Genomic DNA, 27,556 nt, shown 5'->3' on the forward strand with positions numbered 1-27,556 from the left:
AGCTAGTGCCAATTTGCCACAGAAAGACACAATTCTCCCCAAAAAAAACCCATGGAGATGAGACTAATCACCTCCATCACTGCGGAGAAAAAGCTGCCAGGCTTTTCTTGGCGGAACATTTTGGACTGGAGAAGGAAGGGCCAGAGGGCATCTCAGAAATATGACCCAGAAATCACAGAACGGCACTGAGAGATGTGAGAAAACAGAGTGGGAAAGTTAATCATAGTACATGAGATTTGTTCTGCGTAAGAAAAGAGCCACCCTCGAAGTTATAGGAAGTGTATACTGTATGTGGAGCAGCAGGAATCATTTCCTACATGAATTCATACATTTTGTTGTGAGGAGACGAGCGAATGAGAGCCACTTAATTCACACGACCCATAAAAGATTCACACTTCTGATTTATATATATATATATATATATATATGTACATTTATTTCACATTTACAACATACAAAACGACACACATAGAAAAATAAATTTGTAAACGTTAAGAAGACCTTTGGTACCATAGCTTGTGACACTGTGATTTTTTTGTGCATTTTAAATTGTGTAACAAGTTCTACAGGAAATGAATGTGGGGTTTTTTTTTTATGCTTTTTTTTTTTTAATAAAAAGGTGGATTATATAATCAAAATAGACGTTGTGTAAGTGACTGTTAAACAATGCAACAAAAGATTAAAAGCATCCCTTTTTTTTACATGTACACATACAGTATGGCTGTCTTAGATTCCTCGACAACAGTAGCCCTTCATATCAGCAAACAACAATGCAAACACAAATGTTTCATTTGTGCCATTGTGTGCTAAGGCAGTGATAGGCTGTATTTATTATTTTTCACTCAAGTCACTCAAACGGCGCCTTGAAAATCAACGACTTCAATGATTCTAAGTTGCACCTTTAGAGTAAGTTCTTCTGTCTTTATAATGAAGACACATATGCTTCTAAATAAAGTGCAAATCTGGCACAGAACTACACGTTAAGCCCGCAGAAAACACGTACAGGAGGCTATTTAAAATTCACAATAGTACATTTCATATAAAGCCAAAACATGTCTAAAAACAAAAGTGAAAAAAATCTGGCTCCGTGGCACATCAAACTCATTTAACAGTAAAACAGTGCGCGTAGATTCTGTCTACATTTCATGTGCTGGGATTAAGATTTTATAAAAATATTCTGGGTGCTTTTTAGGTGAGTAAAAAAAACTACTTTTAATGAAGTCACCCAGATGCCTTGTCTAATATTATGTGTGTAGCCCTTCATTTCATTGTATTATAAGAGTTTAAACTGCCTATAAAACATCTGCTTTTCAGATATGTACACTGGTTGAGAAGGCGGAGGGACATGTGACTTAATGAGTCAAATCATGTCTTACTGGGCCTCAAAAAATGTAAAAAAGAGTAAACACAGTATGTGCACATACTGTAAACTGATTCTACAGGAGTGTGAGGAGAGTACCATGTCTATTATTGTATTAATATTTTGGAAAGCTTCCACAGAATGACTAAATGACAAAATCATGCTCATTACTCATCACTATTTGTAGTCCCAGAGGTATTAAGTGTGAAACAAAAACTCAAAGAAGGGCAAAACTTTTCGAGCGCTCTGTGGAAATACAAAAAAAAAAAAACGCCTTCTCTTCTCGGTCTCCATTTTGCTACATTCTACTTTAGTCCCGTTCCCTTCTTCAGGCAAATGTAATTTTTTCCTCCCTCATGGTTCCTACACGTGGCTACAGGAAGCTGTCCTCTACCTCGGGTGTGGAGCCCAGCAGAGCGTCTCTCTCGCTGGTCTCCCCCAGCCTGTCCTCCTCCGGAAGAGTGTCGGCTGTGTCCTGGGACATGGAGTCGCTCTCGACCTCCTCCAGAGCCACAGAGCTGCGAGGAATAAAAAAACAAAACGCAGTTTCACTCTGTATTCTCCGTCATGACTGACTCACTGTTGATTAATTCCTCTTTGATGATCCAGACATTTCCCCTCATTTTTTCCATCTTACTCTCAGTAAACTTAGTACATCAGGTTTTTTCCCACTGATTTATTTGCTTTTCCTAGTCAACATCTGCCAAATGTCCATTCATATAATCATTATTATAAAAATGAAACTAAATGTTTTAACTTAAAGGCCATTAATGCAGCTGCAACTTTTTCATTTCTAATTATTCTTTTGATTGCTATAGTATTTATCTATTATGCCCTTCATGTTGTGGAGGATGTTTGTGTTTTCCTTCTAAGATTAGACTTTGCACTTTCTAAAGACCTCTATTCCAAATAAAAATACAATCTGTGATCCAGATTTAAACAGAGGATTTTGGGTCTTGGCAAAAATTCAAAACAAAGAATTGGAACCAGCTCTCACTTTCTTCACTTAACAAGAACTCACATGACAGAAACTGAATCCAAGTTAATCATAAATAGCGTTGTAATTTTCTGTGAATACATAACTGCATTTATTTGGGTATTGAAAACAACTTGTTCTTGGCTGTGTATTTATATCATTTGTCTTCGTCTGCCCTTCACAGTGCAGCTATTGTGTCAGCTAAACATCTGGATGAGTGGGTGTCTGCTGAGGGAAAAAGCATCTCCCGATCTCTTGTAATCACACCAGTGCCACAGATTTGCGTTATACCTTGCAGGGCTTTCTGACGGATCAGTGAAAACGTCCTCTGGTTTGGGGTCTGGGATGGGAATGATGTAGTCGTTGTAGGAAGTTATCACGTCCTGCGTGTCTGCCTCTTGTCTGAAGTTTGCAGGGCTCAGGCTCTGGTTGTAGGGGTCCGGGGGGAATGACACTGTGCCCGGGGAAGGTGAGCCGAATGATGGATTGGCGACTGGAAAAGGTGAGGAGAGTCTGGGTTTGGTGCGGGTGACTGCCGGGTGGTCACTCTTCATGAAGTTGTCACTGACTTGGTTGTATCTCTGTTTGTCAGGAGACAATGGATGAGTGATGAGTGATGGTTGGTTACACAGTAGTAAAGATATGACAATGTCACAGGTAAAGACTAAGAATCACTTAGTCTTTACTAAGCGTCATTTCACCAGTTACTAAAGATACTGTGTGTTCGTTTGACCAGTATCCACCTGCACACTTTGCCTTTTCTGTCTTGGAGATAGAAAACACAACATAACCCAGACTTCTTTTCCTGAGTAGATTTATTGTTGACCTATCAAGCTAATTTAACTGTTTGTGAGGTCACTTATGTGAAAAATAAGTAGCTGTAGTGGACAAAAAAAAATTCTAATCCATTAATAAAATACAAATATTACTTTTATAGATACATTGTAGTGAAAACATATTTTCACAATGAATGAAAAATCATGGCTATAAGACACAATACAGCATCTGGATGGGTGTGTGGTGCCTTTATAGAGGAAATGTTTACCAATGTTTACATTATTTGGTAAATAAATACTTCATATATTCTTGTTTATCATATTAGAAAGCACTATAATATTTCCATATATTGGTATAAATTGGCATAAAATGGAAATCCTCAAGTAAAAAGCACACACCTCAATTTAAGTTGAACTGTTAACTGATGATTCCTGGTTAAGTGTTAATGTTTACCAGGCCTCCAGTGGGCCACAGTTAGACAGTAAATGGCTGACATTAGGTGCATGAAAGAAAGAATATGTGAGGATAACTGGTGGATAACCACACCCATGTATACAGTTACACTGTGGTAAAAGTCCAAAACTCACAGTTCAACATTGAAAAAGACAAGTAAAATGTCATTATGGATATCTACAATTAGAATTATGACTAGTAAAAATGTAATTTTAGATATCCACAAATGTATTGTGACTATCTGTTGACGGGTAGACAGGACGCCATTTTAACATAAAAAGAGTTAATTGACTATCCATAATTACATTTTAGATAGCCATAATAGCATTTCTCCTAGTCATAATTATATTTGACTAGTCATAAAACAAATTGTGGATATCCATAATGACATTTTTACTAGTCACAATGTATTTTTGGACATTCAATATTACATTCTGGATATCTGGAATAGTTTTTAATTTTTAGATATCTGAAATGAAAATTATGACTAATAACAACTGGATTGAAGAGATCTGAATGGGTTTTTCCTTGTAAGAATTCAACTGCAGATCTCCACAATGTTCATGCTAGAAATAATTGTGGATATCTGAAAGTGAAAGCCCAATACACATGAATGGAAAAAGTTGTCCTTGGAAGAATGTCATTGTGGATATCTGAAATGTTCTTTTTGACTAGGAAGAATTCAGTTAAGTAATAAATATCCAGTCTAGCTATTAAATGTTAAAATGGCCACTTTTTAAGGATTTAAAGATATCTTGAATTTAATTTTTTGACTAGGAGAAATAAAGATTTAGATATCTTTAAATACAATTTCTACTCAGAATGTTATTGCAGATATCTCTAACTGCCATTTCTCCTAGTCAAAATTCCATTTTGACTAGGAGAAATGCTATTAAGGATATCTAAAATATAATTACAGTTAGGAGTGTGGTTCGATTAAATGTTAAAACAGCTTGCCATACGTGTATGAATAAAGTACCTTTTTATAGCTGTCTGTCAGCATATTCCCAACAGTGTGCACCAGAAAGGAGAAGTCTGGCCTCGTCTCAAACTTCTCATCCCAGCACTTCGTCATGATATCATAACTAAAACATGAAAAAACACAAAGAGTTTTGTTTTAATGTCACGTTAGATGTTCGGAAAGGCAACGAGAAGTCACAGAGACGGTGAGACTCACACTTCTTCGGAGGCATGGGCGGGTTTGGTCATTCTGTAGCCTCTCTTCAAAGCGCTGTAGAATAACTCATTCATGGGTAAATCGGGGTAGGGGGTTCCTCCTGCAGAGAGCATTTTCAAGTCAGTCTATCCTTGAAATTCAAGCCCATGCTAGAGATGTAAACTAGGTCAAAGACAACAATCTACAACAACTAAACTGAACGGATAACATCGTGAAATCAGGCACAAAGAATGATTCTCTGAAACAGTTCATTTAAAAAGTTTGAAAGAAAAAATGATCCCTGATGAGTGTAACACAGAGAATCTTAAAAGATCACTTACAGGGGGGGGAGGTTGTTGTTTTGCTATCTCTCTGCCTCACACTACATATTCTGCAAATGGTCTTCTTTGTATCCATGGTCAATTTAAAATGCCGTGGAAAGTGGCATTTTTTTCCACCCTCCCTCACGATACTGTGTGCAAACAAATGCTGCGTTCACAGCTTGACTGTGTCTAATAAGATTTGGACCTCATATGAGTCCGTGACCGCGAACAACAATGCATGTTCGAATTGGATGTGGGATTTTAAAGCAAACGTCCACGTGGAAACGTGATTTTCGATTATGATTTTTGTTTGAAGTGTTAGAAATGAGCAGATGATGCAACTGCAACGTGACCTTCATCCTCTCACTGAAAGCACAAAGCATGTAGGAGGAGCTTCTGTGGCATTCCGGTGACATAGAGATATAAAGAACTCATTCCTTCGTAACGAAAACATAATGGTTCTTCAGTTAAGTTCTAAAGTGGCTTTTCTGAATTTTACAGTCATTTTAAACCCCCTTAAATCCTACGAAATGGACATTTGAGGAGGAGGAATCTCTCTTATGTGTAAACCAGCTGATCAGGATTCATAAATCTTGTGCTCTAAAGCAACATGGCTCACTATCTATGAGCAGATCAACCTCTAAGATTGGCGGTTCAACAAACCGGTTCCACCAATTAATGGAAAACATGGAACCCCCACATTGGAATGGGATAATTGGGGGAAAAAATAGAATGTAAAATGCTTTGAGTGTGTTATAACTCACCCAATGTGAAAATCTCCCACAGCAGTATCCCGTACGACCACACGTCGCTGAGGGTTGTGTACAAATTATGGAAAATACTTTCTGGTGCCATCCACTTCAGGGGCAGGAAGGTCTGCGTTAATGAAATAAAAGAGTCAGTGTAAGAAAATCAAAAGTGCTGTTTTGAAACACTGCAAAGTCAACGGCGTTGAGCGGTCCGGTTACAGCTGTAATTATGGAGCCGTACAATAGATGCTTTAAGCAGTGTGTTATTTTGCTACTACTACACAGTATACACTGTATCTATACAGTACTGACAGAGGCTGAATGAAGAGAAATCCAGTCCCCCCCACAAGCAAGTGGGTAGAGGGTTACAGTACAAGTCCTCAGGGTTTGGTTTTGTGTGTGTGTGTGTGTGTTCTTATTTTATATAGACATTCATCAGGAGATTTGATGATAATGGACCCTTTTCACAGCAGCCATTTTGACATGTTTCAGCAGGATAATGTGTTACTGATCACGCTGATAGTAGTTGAGTTCATTAGGTTCATGTGCATCACAACAGTGTGTCAGGGAACCAACATGCACCCTGAAATTGAGGAAGCCAAATGGAACTCTCTGCAGCTGGTGGGAACAAGGACTTTTCTGCATGTTCTCCCTGTGTGTGTGTAGGTGTTCTCCAGGTTCTCTAGTTTCCTCCCACAATCCAGATTTGAGGATTAGGACTGGGATTGGCACTAGCGTGACCCTCATGTGGAGGATTAAGTGGTAGAAGATGGATGGATAGATGACCTGTTAAAATGGCTCACCCCATCGGGGTGCTTACAAGCTGAAGCCGCTCTTTAAATGTGTTCATATGTGTGTGTTTCTGCCACCTACACTGCCTTTAGAGATGTAGTTGGAGTCATGCATGATGTCTCTGGCCAGGCCAAAGTCGCAGATCTTCACAAGTTTGCCCTCACAGATCAAGACGTTCCTGGCAGCAAGGTCACGATGGACACACTGTGGTGAAGTAATGTAAAATTAGAAAATAAATTGTTTGTAGATACTATATTATGTATAACACAATAATTCCAAAAGTTCCAATATCCTACATTCTTGGAGGCAAGGAACTCCATTCCCCTTGCCACTTGGTAGCTGAAGCCCAAAAGATCATCGTAGGTGAGGATGGAAGAGTCACTGATGACAAGGTCTAATCTGCCGCCACCTGAGCAAACACACGGCGAGACAAAAAAACATCTTTGAAGATAAGTCTCGTCACTTGTTTCCATCAATAATGTGACGGTTCATTTTCATTCAGTACATTAACACAGACAAACACGCAAGGCTGAAATCAAACCTTGTTCCTGATAAACGTCTTGCTGGTAAGGAGACTCGTATGGAGAAGGTTGGATGTCTGCGTACTTGATGGTGTCTATCTGCTCCTGCATGGGCACGTAGACTGAGGGCTCGTCTTTGCTCATATCCATGTATCCGCCATCACTCTCACTTCCAGAGGAGATATAGCTGGAGGGAAAGTCACGTAAAATCCATAAATCCACATTTATTCATGGTCATGCATCATATCCAACTGAATGTATGGAGGATTATCTGCCCGTTATTTTAAAATAAGGAATCCAGTCCAACCTCCACCCCTGCTTCACAAATTTTTACAAAACACCCCTTTGTGCAGCTCTGAATGGGGATGTTTGTACAGCTTGTTCTTCTCACCCTTTCCTCTGGCTGATCGGAGTGCTGCCTCTTGAGATCACGCAGCCTTCATCTTGGTTCTTCTCAGCGTGGTACTGCAGGAAGGTGTGCTTGTTCCTGTGCAAGTAGTCCACCAGGTCGCCATAGCGACAGTACTCAGTCACCAGGTACAGAGGGCCTGGTTAGTAAAAAAAAAACCAGAACAATTAATAATTGGTATTTACCACACACTAATAAAACATTAATTTCACTTAAACGAGTCAAACAGCACAGATTTACGTTAACACACATAGTTATAGTTAGTTAACTTATGTATTTAGTCCGTGGAATCCCTCTTTCAGTAATTATTACTATTGACGAACTATTCATTTGAAAATAAAGATTATGTGTTGAATATATAATTGAGGATTATTATAAACCTTATAATATAGAAATAACCCATTTTAAATGTGTGAATGTATTACAGTGATGGTGGACTGCAGTAATTATCATTACCTGGATATTACTTAGAAAGTAACATTGTATTACTGTAATATTATCTGTAAGTGTTATTGCAAAGCTGTTATAAATTGGTAATTTCACAATATTACCCCCATGATGAAATAATCTGTACAAACAAATCTCCATTGCTCTCATAAAGTAGACAGGTCAGCCTAATGAAGCAACACACACTTACACTATCAGCTATTATAAACACATAAACTATAAACCTTAAAACTTTTTTTTGGATTTACTGTAGTTAATTCCTTTAATAAATCAGTATTACAGATAGAATTTGATTTAAATGCATATCTTTATTTATTAAACAAGACATTTTTGAGTCGCATATCATAATATTTCTGCTATTAGAAAGGTTAACTCATATTTTTTTTAGAGTAATGGCAGTTGCTTTAACCATCTTATGGGTTTGTTTGAGGATGATTAGCAGCAGAATTCGTTATGGGCCTTCATTATTTGAAATTGAATCATTTTATTTTGAAAATTCGGATTTGTTGTGCCTGTTTTTCTATCTATGGATAAAAAGAAGAGTAAAAAAAATATCTAAATAATAATAATAAATAACTGCCATACTGTCATTAGCACTGGACATTACTGGATTACTCACCATGTTTGGTGCAGGCTCCTAACAAGTTCACAATGTTGAGGTGAGGACCCAGGTGACTCATGATCTTCAGCTCTGACATCAGGGCCTGAGTCTCACTCCTCCTGGCTGTGGCTGGATGAAGGGAGAGCAGAACAGAGACACATTCATGTATCAAAGTAGGTCAGTTATGAGAAGAGGAGCACTGCACATGCTGATGAAAAGAGGACTCACTGCCACCTAGCCAAACTACTCAATTGACCCTTGGCTGAAAAGAGTGCAGCCTTGGTGGTAACTCAGCTAAAGCTCAGCAGGATGTTGCTTTGTGCACATGGGAATACAGCACTGGTGTCACAATATCTGACAGCTATGCAGGCGACTCCAGTGTGGGCTCTACACTCTTCACACATACACACACACACACACACATGGCTTTTTTATTGTGCTTTCTTACATTTCAGCATTTTCACAGCCACTTTTGTGCTGGACTGTGCATGAGTGAGACCGTACGCTGTTGCCTCGACCACCCTGCCAAAGGCTCCCGATCCAAGAGTGCGACCTGAAACACAAAGAGGGACTCAGTGGGACAGAGTCTGAACAGGGCACACATTAGACTTTATAAGAAGGACAAATTTCTATTGCGTTCCCTGCTAAGGTGGTGAAAATATGTTATAAATCAGTGCAGCCGATGGTTGACATGAGGCTGAAATGTTTTGATTTTCTTACTTTTCCTCCAGGTGTTGAAATATAAGTTTCATGATAACAAATGGTACACAAAATTGCTTCACTTGGATAAACTCTCCAATTTGCATTTTGTGCACTGCACTGCAATGCAGTGCATTAATTCATTCATTGTCTATCGCTTTGTCCTTCACATGAGGGTCTCGGGGGCCGCTGGAGCCAATCCCAGCTGACATAGGGCAACACACAAAGTACACCCTGAATAGGTCGCCAGTCCATCGCAGGGCCAAACCTCGGAGGTGGACAACCATTCACTCTCCATTCACATTCGCATGTATGGTTAATTTAGAGTGTCCAATTAATCTCTGCGTGTTTTTGGACTATGGGAGGAAACCAGAGAACTCGGAGGAAACCCACGCACACATGGAGAGAACATGCACACTCCATAAGGCCCTGTAAAAACAGGTTAAGGTCAACTTTAAAAATGTGTATTTATCAGTCTCACCCCAACTACATCCATATGACCTAAACCACCCACATAACCAAAATCACCTGGTGAACGGAGCTGTATAACACATCTGCTCTAATCTGAACAACATGAGGACTGCTGGGCTTAAAGCATGTTTTGGTTTCAGAAGAAGGAGGAGGAAGCTGCAACACATTTATAAAAATAAAAAAAAAAACACCACTTGAGAACCACAAGAACTTGGTTGTTGGTTGGTTGTTTACTCATTCAATTCAATTAATCAGTAACAAAACAGAAGCCATAACATTCAAGTCAAATTAACCCTTAGAACACAGAGCATTTTGGCTGATTTTTTTCTATTACTATTTTTAAACATACAGTATATAAAGACATTTTTCATCAGATTGCCTAGATTGTGCTGTAAAAAAAAGGATATAAGACACTCTATAAGCCTCTATAAAGATGTCTCTCATTTTCACCAACGATATAAACACACCTGAGCCAAAAGTACTCACAATGTCTCTAAAATCGGATTGAATTTGTGAAATTTGGAAGTATGTCACAGTTCAAAGTTCACTTGGCTCGTTTTTAATGAACAAAAATAAAAGAAAATCGGTCTAATTGTGTGAATTCTGCACAATAATTGCTACTTTAAATCACTACTAACAATGTGATATAAAATGAACCATAACTTTGACTCAACAACACGTACGAAATAAAAAAACCTGCATTTTTAAAAGCCTGAATAAGTGACCGATAAACCCCCCCAGGATGTCCATATAAGGAGTTGTGTATTATTCTCACGGCAATTTACCATGGGTGCATCTGCGGCACAGATCCGTGCAGCACCAGCGCCCCCCCATGACCCTCACATGGAGGACAAAGCAGTAGAAGACACACTGATGTATAGCGTAGTTTAAGTGACTGAACCCAGCATTCAAGCACTTTTATCTGTCCCCTGTCTCCCCGAGGACTTACCAAGCACCAGGCTGTCTCGTGGCATTTCCCAAGCCAGGTCATAAGGCAGGTGGATGGGGTCCACATAGATGTACTCATGGCCATCCTGGCTCACAGACTCGATCACCTTCCATCTGATTTCATAGCGCGGTTTCTGACAACACAGGAGCAAAAGTGATCAACCAAACCACACAGGATTCCTTTGGACATTTTAATTTGGTAGGTGCCACATTCTATAGTATTTATATTTGGCTGAAGTTCGTTCATTTTACCTTCCTCCACACGGCGATGAGGATGATAAAAGACATAATAATGATGACAACTAGAGCCAGAACAGCAGCCAGCACAGCTACCTGGGAGAAAAGAGCTGCAACAGGCAAAAGACACAGAGCATTCATCAGGATGAAACAAAGATCGCTTAATCAACAGGCATAAAACGACTCTTCACTGACATGATGGAAATGACAGAAACATTATGTGTTTGTTTATTGTGGTCTACATGAAGTAGAATCTTATTTTAATCTATTCAGTCATTATGAATGAATTGACATTTCTTCATATAGAGGGTGTACTATGTGTAGTATCTCGATATCGGTATCATGATAAAAAAAAAATTAATAAATCAAATTTGAAATAAAGAATGAGAATAATTTATTAATATTGTTTTCAAACTAGACTAACACACAATATAATGTGCTGGATTTTACATTCTATGAAAATGTGCTTCCAGCTGATAGATAAAAATGTGAAATCTTCACACGACACTCACTGCTGGACACCAGTTTGATGTCTCTCCTGTCAACGAGCCCCGCTTGGTTGCTGGTCTGACAGCGAACGGTCACCTGCTGTGGCTTGTGGAAGGTCACCTGGCTGCGGACCTGACTGGTTTTGCGAGTGTCACTTTGGCTCACATTGGTCTGGATGCTCAGCTCCTCCGGCTGTGGTATCAGTGACCTCCACGTTGCAGTCTGGTTGTTGCACCTGTAGCAGGTTGAGTCATTAAACTTGTGTAAAGCAGTGCAGTGTGAAGTCAAAGCAGATGATTACAAAGTATAACAGGAGATTTGTGGGTATAGTCAGCCCTCTAGTGTTCACTGAATGACTTGTGTTGATGGAGGTGTGGCTTACTTGAGCATGCTGTCACAGCTGTACCACTGTATGGTCGGTGTTGGGACTCCCTCGGCTACGCAGGTCACCAAATGTCTATTCCCTGGGAGGTGGTGGTCCGTCAGGTCTTTAATCTGAGAGGGAACTACACACCAGGGACGCATCATTAATCATTACTCACGTCCAGAGATTTTCGCCACTCAGCTTGTGTTTCAAACCACCCTAAAGGATAAAGATTTACCTTGGACCTCCAAGTCAAAGGTCACTTCCTTTGTGTCATCTCCGTTGGTGACCAGGACGGTGTAGTGGCCCTTCTGCTCTGTCCTCACCCTCACTAAAGTGAGAATAGTCACATATCTATGGAGGATAAATGAACAAAGGATGGGGGAAATTAATAAACATATGATTATTCACAGCTGCAACACGTTTGTCTGGAGCGGCAATAGATTTGGCTTGACCTACTTTATTAGAGGCAGCACATTTGTTATGTTGCACAAAATAAGTGCAAACCATTTTCTACATTTAGACATTATCTTTAAGGAACACTATAGTAAATATTTAAGAGCTTTAAACGTCAGCTTTTAGTTAAGGTCAACCTCATCATCCCTCTTTCCTATAAACCCCAAATGTGTTTTAAAAGAAAATGATGGCTTTGTTTTATTGATTTTTTTTTTTCAGTTGTACAATCATAGGTTATGTTTGCAAAGTTTTGCTGGTTTAATCATGTTACTTTTTTTTTATTTTTTTTTTTATTTGTGGATAAGTCCCTTTGTTTTGTTTTTAATTTGACATGTGTTGGCTCAACTTTAAAAACAAGGCCCCGGATTGAAAACACTGTTTTGGCATTTATCTGAAAGACGTTTGGGAGTTGTGACAGGTCTGCTGTGTTTATAGTTCCTGTGTAATGAATGATGGCGTCCTGCCCACAGAGAGTATTGGGTTCTGTTGCTGCTATCTGGTGATGACTGACAAGAGCTGGATGTCTCTGGAGGCTGTCACCCTCACAGAGACCCAGTGCTAATTGTTAAACTTGATCAAGGCCTATGAGGTGTTTCATTGCATTTAGGCAAAGGCCAAAGGACAGCTGAAGTTGGATGCCTGACCTGATCTCATGCTCTTGTCTCATTATGATGGTTTTATCTCCCTTGATAATGGCACCATCTTTGCCCCAATAGACCTGAGGGGGAGGGTAGGCTTCAATTTCCACTCTCAGCTCCACGTTCTCTTGCAACCTGGCTGAAATGTTTTGTTGCTGCGCGGGCTTCACGTCCACAAAGCCATGCTCTGAGAGGAAAAAGAAAAAAGCAACATATCGTTCATGGCAAACCCACTGTTTTTATGGAAACATTTGTGGATTCAAATCTTATTCATGTAGTGTTTATGTGGCAAGAAAGTATCTGTCTTTTCCACTACACTGTCCCAGTCTCCATGGAGCACGGTGGCTCAAGTTATTCACGGATTTCATAAACATAGCACACCTCGCTGCAGACAGAAATAAGCACTCAAGAGACCCATACACTTAAAATGAATTTCAAGAGACAAAAAGCCAAAAACGACTTACTATGCTAAATACTGCTTTTATTGCTTCTCAATCTGCTGCTTGACTTAGCTGCTTATTTTAGATGCTGACGTAGTGTGTATTAAAGTATGCCGACAAATCCCAGTAAAACAAACACAGCTTGTGAACTTGGACTTCAATTCCAAAATGTCTAAATGCAGAGTTTCTGGACAGCCCGAGGTTTTGAAGAGTATCATTTAGAGCGTCCACACACCGTGTCAAAGGTTTATTTCATGCTCTGAACAGAAATAAATAGAAGCAATCTTCATTTCCTTTAAAAGAAGCTCCTCCCTCACCTTGACCTATGAAAGTTTAGATAATAAGCAGCCTTCTCTTTGTCAGTGGAACACAATAATAATCTGTCCAGTGTCAGTTTGTTTTACTTGTGTGTGTGTGTGTGTCTAACCGAGCACGGTGATGTTGACGCTGGCAGTGGCAGACTGGTCTTGGACTCCCTCATGGACATGGCAGACGTAGTTTCCACTGTGGGCCATTGTGGCGCGAGGGAAGTACAGGTAGGAGCGCATGTTCATGGCAGACAGGATCTCTGTCAGAGCCTCGACCTGATTGCGCTTGGAGAGAAAAAAATATGAATCTCTAATCATTTTTTTGTACCTTTTTCAACTACTATAAACCTTTTCATCTCAGAAACTTAAGATTACTTAATGTAGGAAATGTGCAACACATAGTAATATGTGCAATGTGTGCAATAATCTAGATAGATAGATAGATGACAGAAAGACAGACAGACAGACACGCTATTATTATTCCTGTTCCATTGTTTATGTTGTTTATGCCTTGGTATTTTAATCCACATATGACAATTAAGTGCTTGAATCATGAATATGTTTGGTAAGTGTGTAACGCCCTGCTGTTGAGAACTATAACCTGATCTGTAGAAAAGGCAAACAGAACAGTTTTATTTACAGGGACATTAAAGAACAACACACAGAGAGAGAATTGTTAGACATCAACGCAAAGTTAAAGCAATCCATAAGAAATTGTTAAAGAGGGTAAAAGCGGTAAAGGGGGTACTTAAGGTAAAATAACTGAAAATAAGTAATTAAATGAATATGTTAAAATACAGGATATGGTTTAAAAGGTAATCTTAAAGTTTTATAAAGATCACATGACAGATTCACCCATGAACCTGGGTGATGCTGCCTCCATATGTAACATAGCCTGAATGTTTCTCTATGACTTAAAGTACATTATCTTAAAAAATGAGCCATAGTTGAACATCCTGCATTCAAGAGCCACTTATTACAAAATCAACACCATGTGTTACAAGTCCAGTTTCACAGATGGATGAAAATTGAGGTGTGTCTCTACATCTTGATGCGATTTAAGCTCTGCCATGAACCTTGAGATTGATCACGAAGGGAAAACTAAACAAAAGCTCTTGTTCTCCTTCACTCCCACTCACCTCTCTGTTGGGGATATCCCACGAAAAAAACACCAGCTCCACTCCGTGCACCGTGCAGTTTACTGTCAGCGGTTCGCCTTGCTTCAGGATGGTCTTTGACGCGTTGATGTAGGCGTCCAGCGCCTCGGAGACTGGGACGGGAAGAGAGAGTGCAGGGGAGAGGAGGGAGAGGAGATGACTGGGTTAATCAAAACAATATGATGAGGAAAAGCTTCAGTAATAATGAGTCACTAAATTGGTCAAAAAAAGTGAACCATTAATATTTTATCTCCAAAACATTAGTAGCTTGACTCCTGTGAAATATGGTGAATATGAACTTTCGATGGAACTTTCTGCATGGAGTTTGCCTTTTCTCCCATGTGTTCTCCGGGTTCCTCCCACCGTCCAAAAACATAAAGAGGTGAATAAAAACACTCTAAATTGCCCATAGCTGGTATTGGCTCCAGTGACCTGTGACCCTCATGTGGTAGATAAAGCTGTAGATGATGGTGATGATATAAATGTTCAGTATTTACTTAATTCTCTCCTCACCACAACATAAATCTGTCCACTGCAGTAGCAAGTCTTTCACTAGAAAGTTTTAAGTAGCGAAATAGATGACGCTACAGTAACAGTGATGGACGTTTCATAAGATTCTTCCTGGGGCTTTTTAAAAGACTGTCTCATTTACTTGAATACCTCTGTGCATGTTTGGGGATTCAGCAGACATGGGGTGAGTCCATAATCATGTTTTTTAATTGAAAAAGAGCTTTTTCTTTAACCAGAACACCTACCAATACTGAAGACGTAGAACGCCTGAGACTGCTTCACCTCCCCATTCAGTTCTCCTCGACACACATAGGTCCAGTCCTCAAGCTGAGCTTTGTACCCCTCACTGGGAACATAATGTCCTGTGATGGGTAAATTAGAGTCCCTATTGTACAGGGTGACGTTGATGTTTGGGTTAGTGACCACGCAGGGGATGGTGCTTTCCTCGCTGGTCTTAGCGACCATGCCATGGGCGCTCTCAATGAACCACACATCGGGGTCTATGGACAAAGGAAGAGACACACTGGAAAAAATCTGCATTTTACTTGCAACAACATGAAAATTATATCGTTTAGTGCTTGACTGATACTGTATGTGCCTGACATCATGCTTTTTCACCAATTTATGAAGGAGTGATATAATGAAATATGTTGCAAAACACAATCTTTGACAAGTAATGACGTTAAACTGAGCTTCCTCACCTGGGACAAACACAGACACCTCTTTAGTTTCTCCAGTGTATTGATCAACGCACTGATAAACCCCTGTGTGCTTCCAGCTCACGTTCAACAAGGTCAGAACACTGGATGTGGCGCCAATCTGCTCAATTTGGTAGCTTTGACCAGCATTTTGACCATGTTCCACTTGGAAATAGGGCACACCGTCCTTCTTGAACTCCCAGGTTGTCTCACTTAAGCCGGAGCAGGTGAGGGTGAGGGAGGAGCCCTCAACCAGGACCAGCTGTTTGGCATCAGGCACTATCTCCAAGCAACACGTCTCGGTGCAGAGATACATCAGAGCTGATGTTGACACAAAACAAGGAAAGGGGTCAGACAAGAGGTCAAAGAGGCAGCAGCATGAGGTCAAAGGTTACGTCAACAATACAAGGCAGACCCTGCTCTATCTCTTAATGATGAAGGATATGAGTTTACTGGAGCTGTAAGTGGGAGGATAATGATGCCTCGTCAGTGACAGATGAATTTAAAATGACAGAGGTCGCTCTGAATTCATCAATTGTCCCTTGCATCAAAGCGATGTGTCCTCCTCACAGCCTTGACAGCTCCCCAAACATTTGACCACATTTTGACTATCCTTAGCTTCATTATTGCACATACATGTACTAAATTGTGTTGCAGTAAGAACATATGCGGGTTCCAATATTCTTTATTGTAAACCTTCTCACCTGTTACTGTAAGATGGAGCATGAACACTGTCACCCTCCCCATGGTGGACGTCTTTAGTCAGCTTTTTTCTGCAAACAGACAGTGGAAAAATACGCTGGTTAAACTCTATAGTCCTCGACAGTAGCTGACACAGTTCCGTCAACACAAATTTCAATAAAAGTCTGTCAAAATGAACAAAAACAGCCGAAAAATCTCATTTGTGTTCACCCCACTGATGCACCGCAGTTGTCATCTGTCCATGAAGCTTCTTATAATGATGGAGTGATTCCTGCCGTCATTATATGACATGGGAGGACTGAAGCAAAAGTGCAGAAAATAAATGACGCTGCATGTCAGAAAAACCTGCTTGGCTTCAGATGAACTGCCATGAAACTATGCTGTGGTCACACTGAAAAGAAACAAACACAGCTCATTCAGTTTGCTGTCAAGCTGCCGTCTTTAATGGCTTCTGGCCTGCACACAGAGTCTGAGGTCCAGATGCCGCTCACTCTGAAGGTATTTGATGCCTCGCTGCACCGGGACAGAGCAACAATGTCTGGCTCTTTTTGTTCCTGGTTCACCAGAATTCTGAACACTAACAAACGGGTCACTGTGTGCAGCTTTGCAACACGCTCACGGGCAACAATGCTGCACCCAAGCTATTCTAGAGCCGTGCTGAGCCATTAATTGGTTTGGGTGTAAACAAAAGTGAAAATGAGGGCATTTACACAAACCACTAACACAGAAGAGAACATGGACATTTGAAACATCGCTATGTTCTTTAATACTAATGAGACATCGCGTTGTACACCAACGTGACGTAAACACCCTAGAACTGCTCTAGCAGCTGTTCAGGTCAGAGGGGACTAATGCTTACCATCCTCCCATCACTGAAATGAACCACCATTTCCCAAAGTTTTACTGGTAATTACACTGCAGTGTAAAACGGCAGGGACAAAAACCTTGAAAAGTGCATGAGGGTGGTTTGTTGTTATGTTTGGGACGGGGGTTAAAGCCTGCAGCGCACAGGCGTCTGGAAACAGTTAGGGATGGATCACAGGCCTGTACACAAGAGGGTGGGAAAGAGAGAGAGGACGGAAGAGGGAGTCTTGGGAAGCGCGAGGGCGGAGAGGGAAGAGAACGAGGAGTTAGTGGAAAAACTGTGAAACATATCTTGTGCAATCTTACTTCATTTACTCAATCATGCAATCCAAATTTATAATCTCCATTTCAAGAGTTATATTTATGCAGTATGTAACTCAACAAAGATGACATTTTCTCACTCTTATCAGAGCCTAATGGAGGCTTCGCTAGTTTCCATTTACAAACACCTGAGCACCAACAGTATCTACTCTGTATCTACAAAACGGCACCAAATGTGGCAATAATTATCATTTCAAGGTGTAAGATCAGTTTGACAGTGGTACTGAGGTGCAGGGAGTCCCATGACTAAACCAAAGCAAGTTACTCAAACCAGATCAGTGTTGCTGTTTTAAATTAAATGCATCTGGCACTTCCGCTCCCAAAACCAAAAGCTCTTAAGTTGCTCCAAAAACATGACTGGTCCATTTCCTCCCCCGCCTCCTGCTTCTAATAAAAAGAGGTGAGGGAGCGACAGACAGAGAAATTTTCTTTGTGTTGTAGTTCACTCACACGCACACACGCATGCACACACGCACACACTGGCTTGTGGACATGTAAAGAGCATGCCAGCATGATGCTAAAACTCAAGAGTCATATGCTGCTATTGCACCCCAGCCCCCCACCTACCCTTCACAAAGGGCAAAAACACACAAACACACACACGCACGCACACACAGACCTCTCCCTCTCTTCGCCCTTTTGTCACTGCTGTCTGTGTACAGTTCACGTTCCCACAGTATTTCTCCAAAACTTTCCCAGGATCGCTGATACACTCGGGACCGTGTTGGTGATGACGGCAGCAGTGGAGGGGTCACCTCATCCCAGAGGACCTCAGTGAGCAGCGACTGGGGGGACTGTCCTCAGAGGAAGCCATACATCAGTGCTCACAAGCACGAGTGACCTCGGCGTCAGCGATGAAGACTTTGAGCGACAACAGCCAAACACAGAGGCGCCAAAGGCATGTGTCACTTGGCAGTATGAGAACAAACAAATCTTATCGTGACTATATTAGCTTAAACAAGACAGACTGCAATGGTAGCATTGCTGCAGGATGTGAATTTGCATCAGAAATCAAAAAAAAATACAACTCTCTCGCCGAACAACAATCTCAGTGTGTTCGACTATCCATTTGGGGTCTTTGAAAAGGACGGAAAAATAATGTTTAGCTACTGCAACACGATGCTGCTTCGTGTTGACCAGTGGGCAGTGGGGGAGATGAGAAGGAATCTGATGCTGACTGAGATCTGCTGACTGGGGTCAAAGGACCAAAGGAAACGCGGAACTTCAGAAAGATTGAAGACTTTGAAAAACATGCAATAGGAATGAAACATTTTAGACATTTCTACCCACATGTATGTCTATCCATCCATTTCCTACCACTTTATCCTCCACAGGAGGGTTGCAGGGTCCCCACAAATACCTAAGTGTACAAAAATAAAAGACTTTTGGTTTTCATAAAAAAGCCTTAGGTAAGGGCCTTATCAAAGTGCTGACTCTGGCTCTTGTCACACACTGGTACCTGTATGACGTCACATCCCAAGATTGGAGCAACCCGTTGGACGGACATTTATAGACAGACCTGATGAAACAATGTCAATTTCCTCAGTAATCACCAGAGACAAATCGACACAATAAATCTCATTTTACATTCTTCCCACTCAGATTTAATGTCCTAAGTAAAAAATAAAAAAAGAAAAATAAATCTTTAACTGGTCACCCTGAGTGGAACTGAAAACATAGCTCACATAGCTTTCATGCAAACCTGGTCTTCATGGTTGAGCAGAACTGACAACAAAAGTGTACGTATGAAAAGGTTCAGGACACGTTTCTATCTGCCAAGAAGGTTTGGCAGCATTTCAGTGACTGTTTTCCACTTAATAAAAATACTTAGTAGCAGTTTGACCCCCTAAAACTCAATGTTGCTCCTTATTTCAACCACAGAGACAACTGAGCAGTGACCGTAGATTAAATCAAGTTGAAGAGTCCTCACTCTGCACAGTAATCACCAGGAGGGCTTAACAGTATGCTGTCCTGTGACTCTTCCCACAGATGCTGGGAATTCGGTGGCTGATTTGCCCTAAATTGTTTTCGTAAACAGAAGAGCTACACTGAAAGTTTCCCAAGCAGCTGAACCCTAGCAATCGACCTCAGCAGGACATATACCACGCATAGCCTCAGGATACAGTTTGAGAGTGTAAACCTTCTCGGCAGCCAATAATCCCACTTCTGGGATAATCTATACATGCTATATCTGCAAGTTTAAACATCTGGTAATGATGAAGCAGTCCTCAGTGAGGTGGGAAACCATTTTTTTTCAGCCAACTGTTTGTTTAAGTGTGTCCCAAGGGATGAGGTTGCACTTGGAAAGAGGGGGAAAAAAAGAGTAAACTATAAAGAAAAGAAAAAGAAAGAAAAACAAAAGATGTCCAAACATGCAGCTGGAGAGTTCTGACTTCCTGTATTGGGAAATTTGCTGGCCTCATGTGGGTGTAAGTCAGTGATGCATCAATGACAATGAAAACCACCTCAACCACTAACCAAGTACTCATGGAGGCACCAAGAGAGGCCACGGGTCCAGCAGCATATCACAAAACCTCTATAACTGGATAGAGAGAGAAAAAACAGCTCTAAATAACAAGCTGCACAGAATTTTAAACCATCTTCTGGCATAAACAATAACAGAGTGCAAAGAAAGAGAGAAACCAGAGACCAAACAACAACAACAACCAAGAGTAGACCAATTATGCCAATGACAAAGCATGACAAACCATTGACATACCACAAGAGTACTGCACACAGCACCAGACAGTGGAAACAACAACAGCAAAGGGAGGATGCAGACATACAGAATATAGTTTATGGGAAACGCCACATCAAAGCGTCAAGTGGGACAGCAGAGGGAGCACACACACAGTCTCAGGAAGCTGTGATTTCCAAAACCAACATCTTCTGTCCAATGCAAACAACTATGGTTCATATAATCCCCAAAAATTGAGGATTGAGCACATTATTAAGACATGTGACCTATCGTGTTACAAAAATGGTTTAGCATAAGAATACACGTCATGTCACACTTGTCTTTTGGGGTTTTCTGAGCGATGTCAGGTTTTCCCAACATATCTCTAGGCAGCAGAACCCTGGCAAGCTCTGTGGGAAAAAAACGACCTAGTGTGACACTGTCAAAACAAGCCTCCATTTTTATCGCCAGTCTAAGACAGACCAAACCCCCCTGAGAAAAACCTTCTGGTCCCTCAGCAGCAGGCCCACAGTGCAAGTCTCCCACCTCCGACAGCTCTCACTGTCCTCCGATGTGGCTAAAATGAGTGATCTGCAGGCTCATGAGAAAAAAAGCAGCTGGGAGAGTGCACATGTCGCCAATATGCTGTCAGAATACGTAAGTTGCCGTAAGCAGGAAATGCCTTTGGAGCCTGTGTTTGTATCCCAGTAATCCATCCTTCATATTGTAAAAGATAAGACAGTGCACCCTCAGGCATGTTCACTTACATATGCCTTCAGTACAAAACTGCTTTTGTTTAAATACTGATAATGCCCTATGTCCTGTACTGAACAGTATGTTTGAAGTGGCTGTATTAACTAGTTTTGACCATTTGTAGGCAGCACAAACAAGGTGTAAACACAAACCACCTGTGAACCTGTATGGGCCACAGTTCACACTGTTTTTGCTCTGTGTTTGGTCTCTACCAATTCCTTTGCAGCTCGCCTACAGAGCTTTCATTAGAGCGAACCAAAAACACAATGAGCCACAAAACCAGAGCAATGGAGCTGAAAGGCTCTAAAACTCACTGGAGACCTGAGGTGAACTGCAGTCTCCGTCACAGCAACGTCCTACATGTTACAAGCTGTCATTGAATCCATTGTTTACATAATATTACAATATTCTTCCACTCCAAATCGTCTTTGTTGAGTTAGTCGGGAAAGAACTTGGCTGCAGAGTTATTTACGATGTCTAACTGACAGGAAGTTTTTCAATTTTGGCACTTACTCTCACCCCATCTGGATTTCACAGTTTAACAGCTGGACTGCAGGACTTTGACAAGCTCTGAATCAGCAGAAAAGCAGCTTGTATCCTGTAATGTTAGAGCTTGAGGCAGCACCGAAGCCATCTCTAGTAAGGGTTATCAGATTTAGAAGCATTAAAAGCAAAATCCTCCTACTATATTTCCCTTGTTCATAAATCTCGGTCCGTAGAATACAGTGCCTGTGAGGTCGTATCTCGGCAACCAAAGTGTCTCTGTACTCGTGCTGAGACAACACATGTTTAGGAAAATGTGGATTTTGGTTTGCTTTTCAAACAGAGTTGTAAATGCTGTTTGCAGTGGCGTAGGGAGGGAGGGGGGGGGGGGGGGGCAGTTGTGATGTGGTGAGTGTTTGATATCAGTTTAACAATCTCATTTTGGAACCTAAACATAAAGAATAATTAGGATGCAAAGAAAAATCAAAGAAGTGGCTGTCACTAAGGTTGTGTTGATTTTGTCATTTTTTTCCTGAGCAGTTCATCTTTGAATGCATGCCTTAGGGCTATAATTATGAGAGTGTGTGCTTTGGCTTTGTCCCTTTCCCAGCCAATGTGAACTTCTGCTCTCAGGGAAAACAAGAATATCAGCTACCTTTGCAAGCACAAGCAGCACCATATCCTCCCATGTTTTCCTTCTCGTACCTCCCCAATGTTATGCAGGGTACGACAACCCCACCTCTTCTACTTTTTTTCCTCATCCCACTGACACACGAGGGTGTGAGACCCCCAAAGTTTCCTCATGAGAACAGGAGGACGCCTACGCACACTTCCAGTCCCTCTGCTCTTACACACCCACACAACCCCCCCCCCCCCCCCCCCACAAGAACCAGGAACATCTGAATACAATTAGGACTAACTGGCATTACATTCCACTTGTGAGGACGGGAGCGAGACAGTTAAAAGGACAAAAAAAAAGGTGACTGATAATCGCCACTGAGATTAAAAGAAAGCAGCATATAACTTTAAGACAGATCAAGAGGAACCCAAATGAGCCTGTCTTCCTGTCTCACTGCACTGTAGCACTAATCCCAGCATGTTTTAGTTGGAGCAAGGACAGCACAGCTCTACCGAGGAACTGTGCGATTCACCAGAATATGACGAAGAACAAAACTTCCTGTTAAAAAAGCTGTTTTGTTATTTGTTGCTTGTGTAGAAGTAGAAGTAGAAGTAGAAGTAAAAGTAATCCTGTGTACATATATATATACATATATATGTATATATATACATATATATATATACATATATGTATATATATATATATATACATATATACATATATATATATATATATATATATATATATATATATATATACACACACTAGGTCATAAATCTTATTTATGAGAGAGTGCGCTTATACACGTAATACAAGTTGACACTGTTTGTGATGTAAATGTGGCATTAAAGCCAATAGCTACCTGTTAGCTTATAGCCTGAGGGCCCAATTTTATGGGGGTTATAGTGTATAGTGTCTAAAACACCGTAGTTTCTCTACGTGACCCAAGTGCTAATTATTGAATTTTGTGGAGACTGCCTTTATGTAAACAGTTACCTGCTATTCCCACAAGCGCATTCAAGTAGTTGCTGGCTGTAGTCTAATATTTACCATGGGAGTGGTATTGATCTTTTCATTAAACCTACAGCAAGAAAAAGCAAATACAGGTATTTATCTGTTATTATTATTACTGTCAATTATTCTTTGTAATCTGAAATACATTTGACTCAATAAGAAACTATGTTAGAGACTTTAAATGAGTATAATTTATTCACTGTGCGCTTTTGCAGCTTGCATTTTAGAGCTACTTCATCACTCGCTCTGTGGGAGTGGTTTTATTGACAGTGGTCAGGAAACACATTACCCCATAACTGTCAACATGCATAAACACAAGTACAGAAACCTGTTCATCACAACACACAATCGGCACGGTTCTTACTTCTCTAACAGAAGTTTGTCAAGCATTTTCTTTGAAATGTAACTACATGCAATTATTGAAATGACTGGAGTGGATGCTTAAATTGAAATAAGATATCAAATGTTCCTACTAACTAAATATTCAAGCACAGCCACACTTGAGTATGTAGTTTTGCTCTCCGTTACAAGTGTGAAAAAGACAGCTTTCCTTCTACAAGTTCGGTGTAAAACTAGTCAAGGAAACAAGTCCTGGAGGAGTCGCCCAGCAGGAGTGGCCGCTCTTGGACGAAGATGAGATGCAGCTGCCTGTCCGTTCAGAGTGAGTGGGTGCGAAGGAAAGGAAAAAGGCAGCGAGACGAGCAGCCGTACAGGATGCTGTATTACAGCACCACTTAGTGCTCTTCATTAAAACTATATGACTAATAAGTGTGGTGTCTATACACCAGAAAAGAAGCAGTGACCTTTAGTGGGGATGATAGGCTTACAACTCAATTCATAAGTATGGATGACGAATCATGAATCAGACAATAAGTGACCACCAGTGAATGAGTCACACACTGCCTATCATTCAATTTTAAACATATATTCCTATCAAAAAATGGTCAGGATTGTCATGTGGTAAGTGGTCGGAATGAGTTTTCAAACCACACACTTGCTACAGCCAGGGTTGCAGTAGTTTGTTCAACAGCTGTGTGTTCAGCTCATGTTGGACAAATCACTGGGGGACAGAATGGAATCCGTGTGTTTCCAAACTGAGCTCAAACTGTTACATTGCAGCATATATGAGCCGAGTCAGACTCCTGGCATGTTTTCTGCATGGTCATAATATGAAGCACATTTCCTCGGAGAGGCTGGCATGCAGAGAGACCAGAGAACCAGGAAACAGCTGATGACGAGGGATTAGCTCTGGGCCAGGGGAATGGAGCCGAATGGGTCGCACTGCATCGGGGCTGGGGAGAAGAGCTCTGCTATAGTACATACCAGCGGAGTGACGCACAGGCAGAAAAATCCCCACTGCTCAGGAGACTAATGAATCTTCACAAGCCCATTTTATAAAGACGTGTCAGAATAAATTTACAGTTTTAAAGTTGGTTCTGTGAACTTTTTCTCACAGAGGCATCCTGTTGTTGGTAGAGCTATGACATGAATGCAAGACAGCCTAATACCATTAATGGCAACAGTATGACATGCATGCAATTTTCCGACAGCTCATCTGAAACAACAGCACTCGACCAAAAATAAAAAAAACATCCACAAGAGCCAGAGAAGATCAAAGTCACATAAAGAAAACTGTGAAGCGGGAGGCAGAGCCAGATTTAAAGTGATGTTAATTAAGATGCTCCCATATCAGAAAGGTTGAAGCAGACGGACGTGCAGTTCTCTAAACCAACTACAGCGCGGCAGCTATACATAGTGGGGAAGTGGGGGAGCTTTCAGTTGAAAAACATGTGGTGGATTAGGGTGAAAAGACACGCATGCCGTGTGCGTCTGACCCATGAAATAGCTCACATTGCTACAATGTTACTCACTCCAACGTACTAAAACCTTCCCCTGTGATGTATGCGAGGAGATGCTCAACAGATTAAGTCTCGCTTTGTGTTCCTCAGTCAAACACGAGTCACTTGTTTGTGTGAGATTTACATTCAAGAGCAGTACGAAAAGCATTCAAGGTGGTGTGTGTTACCACTGAAAGAGCATCCATCCACAGTTCATGAGGATGCTGATGACACTGACTGATGCCAGGTCTGATATCAGTGCACAGCCACAGCTTCTACATGCGGTTATGCAGAGGGGAATGACACAGGGGAGGAAGGAGACTGATGGCTTAATGGCGAGGACTATCAGTCCACTCAGGGCGACTGAGGAGGGCTCTATAAACAAGCCCTTTAGCAGTGAAACACAAAGTGGAGCACATATAAACAGCCTGTGGCTTTAAGGCCAGTGTGTGTGTGTGTGTGTGTGTGTGTGTGTGTGTGTGTGTGTGTGTGTGTGTGTTTGTGTTTGTGTCGGACCCTGGGATACCTTGTCAAATGTATTCTCTGAGCGAGAAGATAAACACTGTTAAAGTTTCTAAATGTGAAGGGTGAAAGGTGTCTGTGTACAGAGACGCAAGCCATCACCATGTTTGTGTTTGAACAGGTTGCTCACACTGCAGTTCCTCTTGTGCACACATTCAAGAGTTCAGGTAACAAACACCACCAACACAGACACACACAATGCCATTAACTATAGCAACAGCATCACACAACAGAACCGACTTGGGAGTCTATTCTGGTTGTAAGGTACTAAACTAGAGTGTTGTATCTGTTTAAATGGGATAGTTTCATGAGTCTAGGTCTTCTTTGACCTCTGTGACAGACAACTATAACATTCAATGTGTCGCAGTGAGCTTTCTTTTTTGAATACAACTTCACAGCCTCCAACAGCATCAGTGACTAAATGTAAAATCCTAGACAGCGACAGAGAGACAAAACATCTCTTACCTTCAGAGTGATCCGAGATGCAGAGGCAAGTCTTCCCACTCTGTCCGAGGAGGCTGCCGGCCAGCAGTCGGTCTCCTCCTTCTGAAATTAGAGGAGAGATTTCCAGCTGGTTGTCTCTACAGGAGCTGCTGCTTCAGATGTATAGATCCCTCTGATGTTCAGAGTCTGGGGTTAATCTATGTTGTGCAGCAGACCACTGAAGGAGGTACCACTCTAAGTCCGGCTGTTTGTTTGGTCAAATCACAGCCCCATGGGGCTCTCCTCTCTCTCTCCACTCTGACACTCTGAGAAACCCTGCCCACTGCTCCCAAAAAAGAGTTCCCAATGAGATATGCACACTCCTTCCCTGACAGATTCACACCAGGGGGAGTGTCAATGGTGTGGCTCTGCTGGAGCTGAGAGAGCAGAGAAGGAGAGGGAGAGGAGGGAGGGAAATATGGAGCCAGCAAGAGAGGGAAGTTTCAAAAACCAGAGCCAGCTCAGGAAGAAAAGAGGCAGAAGGAAAAAACTCCACAGTCCAGGTTGAATCTGCTCAATCTGAATTCTGCTTGTTGTTTTTAGGTAGCAGCTCAAGCTGGAGTGATTTGTTTATGAATAGAGTGGCAAGGAACTGGAGGTGAACTGAGACAGTCTCTATTGGCAACAGCAACCTTGACCGCATCTAACCGCGCCATGAAACAACAAACACAATATAAAGGAAGAGAAAGAGTGAGAGAGTGAGTGAGAGGTCCAAGCAAAAGAAAAAAAAAGAGCTCTTGGCAGAGCCTGTGGTGGCCTGCTTTGGAAACAAACATGAAAGTCTCTGTTTCTCAGGAAAATAGCTTCATTTATGAGACAACACTGTTAGAATTAAGAGTAAATTATTATATACAGAGTAGTTTTAGCTTGGGGGAACCAGTTTTTCTCACATGGTGCAAGCCTTTCTCTGCTTTGTTTGTTTTACTTATTTTTTTATTCAACCCACATAAATAACTTCACACCTCCCTCTGTCCTCAACCGCTTCTGCCTCTTTTCACTCCTCTTTCAGCCGTTTTCTTCTAAGCACGTGCATACACACACTATGCAAATACGTCTGTTCCCTAGATTGGCGCTCTTCCCAATTTACTCCTTTCCCAGGATATGAGTGGATGGCTTGAAATTTAAAACCAAGACCCTGCAGCTGATGAAGATTTTGTTCTCTCTTCACAGCAGTCATGGGTGGAGGGAACAAGGGCTAAACTGAACAGCAACCATTTACTCCTCTAATTGGGACGGTAAATATAAAAGACTTTGCTAGCAGTAATTACAGAGAAGACAGGTTAGTCCCTTCTTACATATTT

General features: G+C 41.2%; 1 protein-coding gene across 1 annotated transcript; it reads right to left on the reverse strand.

The window, feature by feature from the left end:
- Positions 1-433: 433 nt before the first annotated feature.
- pdgfrb (platelet-derived growth factor receptor, beta polypeptide) lies at positions 434-26,528 on the reverse strand. Its single transcript, XM_058649594.1, has 23 exons — positions 26,238-26,528; positions 16,684-16,752; positions 15,983-16,300; positions 15,527-15,781; positions 14,754-14,884; positions 13,734-13,899; positions 12,873-13,053; positions 12,011-12,126; positions 11,791-11,914; positions 11,432-11,643; positions 10,935-11,029; positions 10,684-10,816; positions 9,013-9,117; positions 8,583-8,693; positions 7,499-7,655; positions 7,128-7,294; positions 6,883-6,995; positions 6,668-6,790; positions 5,810-5,921; positions 4,744-4,843; positions 4,546-4,651; positions 2,628-2,917; positions 434-1,878 (listed from the first exon to the last, which is right to left on the reverse strand). The coding sequence occupies exons 2-23, from the start codon at positions 16,724-16,726 to the stop codon at positions 1,734-1,736; spliced, it is 3,303 nt and encodes a 1,100-aa protein (XP_058505577.1). The 5' UTR covers positions 16,727-16,752; positions 26,238-26,528; the 3' UTR covers positions 434-1,733.
- Between the last annotated feature and the right edge of the window lie 1,028 nt (positions 26,529-27,556).

Source organism: Solea solea, chromosome 14 (assembly GCF_958295425.1).
Source record: "Solea solea chromosome 14, fSolSol10.1, whole genome shotgun sequence".
Lineage (NCBI taxonomy): Eukaryota > Metazoa > Chordata > Actinopteri > Pleuronectiformes > Soleidae > Solea > Solea solea.